General features: G+C 40.6%; 1 protein-coding gene across 1 annotated transcript in view; it reads left to right on the top strand.

Moving 5' to 3' along the window:
• Positions 1 to 1,976: 1,976 nt before the first annotated feature.
• LOC110337983 (trace amine-associated receptor 8c-like) overlaps positions 1,977 to 2,310 on the top strand; it is a 1,278-nt gene continuing 944 nt past the window's right edge. The window contains exon 1 of the mRNA XM_021221121.1: positions 1,977 to 2,307. Coding sequence (XP_021076780.1) covers positions 2,018 to 2,307 — 290 coding nt within the window. The 5' untranslated portion in view covers positions 1,977 to 2,017. The remainder of the gene's footprint in view (positions 2,308 to 2,310) is intronic.

Below are 2,310 nucleotides of genomic sequence, written 5' to 3'. Positions count from 1 at the left end.
TTCTTCTTCTTCTTCTTCTTCTTCTTCTTCCTTCCGTCCTTCCTGTCTGTCTGTCTGTCTGTCTGTCTGTCTATCTGTCGGTCTGTCTGCCTGCCTGCCTGCCTGCCTGCTGTCTGTCTGTCTGTCTGTCTGTGTGGATGCATGACATATATGTTGATTCCTGTGGAGTCCTAAGCGGTCATTAGATCTCCTGGAGCAATGGTCACAGGAGATTGTGATCTGCTTCATGTATGCATTAGAAACTCAGCTCAGAAGGGAGGAAGTGACATGAGCTCTGGGCTCCTGAGACTCCTATGGGTCTGCCAGCCTTCCTTGTGCCTGCCCTCGGGTGGCTCACTTCCACTTTATGATCCAGGAGGATTTAGGTCACAATGGACAGTGTTAGACACCAAGGGTTCACTTGATGCCAAAGTTCAATCACCACTTCAGTTCAGAAGAATACAAAGAGCTGTCTTTCAAAACAGTGTGTTAGCCCTCCATGCCAAATTGCATGGCTGTGCTTCAGAACCACCAAGGGCTCCCCTGCTCACCCCAGTGCAAATCATTAGCACATTGTCCCTCCAACTGTTACCTCCAGCATCACAGGTCACCAATAGTTCTGACTTTTTATCAAAGTCCCATCCAACCACAGGGCATTCTCTTACTCTCTCCTCTAGACAAAGCCAGTTAGAATGTTAAAGTGAAGGGTAGGTCACCTTGAGGTCATATAGAAGTATAACAGTCTCTGTGCTTCTTTCTGATTTGTGCAGATATAAGATGAAGTCATTGGACCTTTCCTTTAAGTGGGACATCTTTGAATAATGAAGTGTAAAAGCTCAAAATCTTTACAGGAACTACTGACTTACAGGAAACCGTCACCTTACTAAAGCATTCAGTGTTCTAGGTAACACTTGCTCATCTGTGTTCTAGGTAACACTTGCTCATCTGTGTTCTAGGTAACACTTGCTCATCCCTCCCCGTGTATCCTCAGTGTAATGGATTCACATGATCTGAAAGTTGCCTGGATGAGGTTTCTGGTTTGTGTCTTTATTTTGTTGCTTCTATTTGAGTTTTGCCTTGAGCCATGTGCTTTGGAAATGCCTTTGATCAAACAGTCAAACAGTGTGTCTCAATCAAGGTGAATGTGATATAGAGGGTCTGAGAGAGCATGTCCTATAAGACTTTCATGACTGAGCAATGGAATTATCTATTGATTTCTTCCCTCACAATTAATGTGTTGCTGTAAAATAATTACAGAACATCTTTAGTATTTTTCCCAAAATAGTTGATCACATTTTTCTTTAAAAGTTTTCAATCTACTTCTCTAGAAATAAAATAGTTTCCCTAAAACATCTGCACTGTAATAATGACTTCAACCATCAAATAATAAATATCTGTGTATCAGGCTAAGAATATTAAATAGTGAATATAATTGTCAAATACTGAACTTTTCAGAGTAGTCAAAAATTCTTGGTTCTGGCTATCAGCACTACTTGCACAAATTAGCAGTGTACAGAGAAACATAATTTATAGAACTTACTAATTATAATTAACAATAGTGAGTGTGCTTTGAAGATTCACACCTTATACAGTAGGGACCCCTCATGTGAAGTTTACTGTGGATGGAGTGGATTGGCTGTCTTCTGAAAGCAACATAGGACTTGAAATACTATTAAAGGTGACCCTTTGAATGTGCCATTATATTATATGCCATCATCTTTTGCAAGAAAGGAATCTACTCTCAATTACTCAGGTAATTGGATAGTTGTAAATCAGTATTAAATTTCCCTGGGATTAACAGTGACGTTTAACATAGTTATAGGAATAATTATGTGACTATAGATGGGAAAATTGATTTTCTGAGTTTTTATATTTCTTCATTTCTTTATAATTAAAAGAGAAAAAGGACTTATAATCTTAGGCAGCACCTAAAAGTAATTATTAGGAAAAGACATTCAATTTCTTTAATTTTGATATCTCAAAATTACTGTTGTCTTCTAGCAGGACAGAAATCCCTCAAGCATCAAAAAGCAGAATCATGACCAGCAGCTTTTCCCAACCAGCCCTGCAGCTCTGCTATGAGAACACGAATGGATCCTGCATTAAAACTCCCTATTCAAAAGGGTCCCGGGTCATCCTGTACATGGTCTATGGCTTTGGGACTGTGTTGGCAGTGTGTGGGAACCTCCTGGTGGTGATTTCAGTTCTCCATTTCAAGCAGCTGCACTCCCCAGCCAATTTTCTCATCGCCTCTCTGGCCAGCGCTGACTTCTTGGTGGGCATCTCTGTGATGCCCTTCAGCATGGTCAGGTCCATCGAGAGCTGCTGGTA

The sequence above is a fragment of the Mus pahari genome, chromosome 21, assembly GCF_900095145.1.
Source record: "Mus pahari chromosome 21, PAHARI_EIJ_v1.1, whole genome shotgun sequence".
Taxonomy (NCBI): Eukaryota; Metazoa; Chordata; class Mammalia; order Rodentia; family Muridae; genus Mus; species Mus pahari.
The sequence above is the reverse complement of the archived record's forward strand: the minus strand, read 5'-3'. Positions and strand labels throughout refer to the sequence as shown.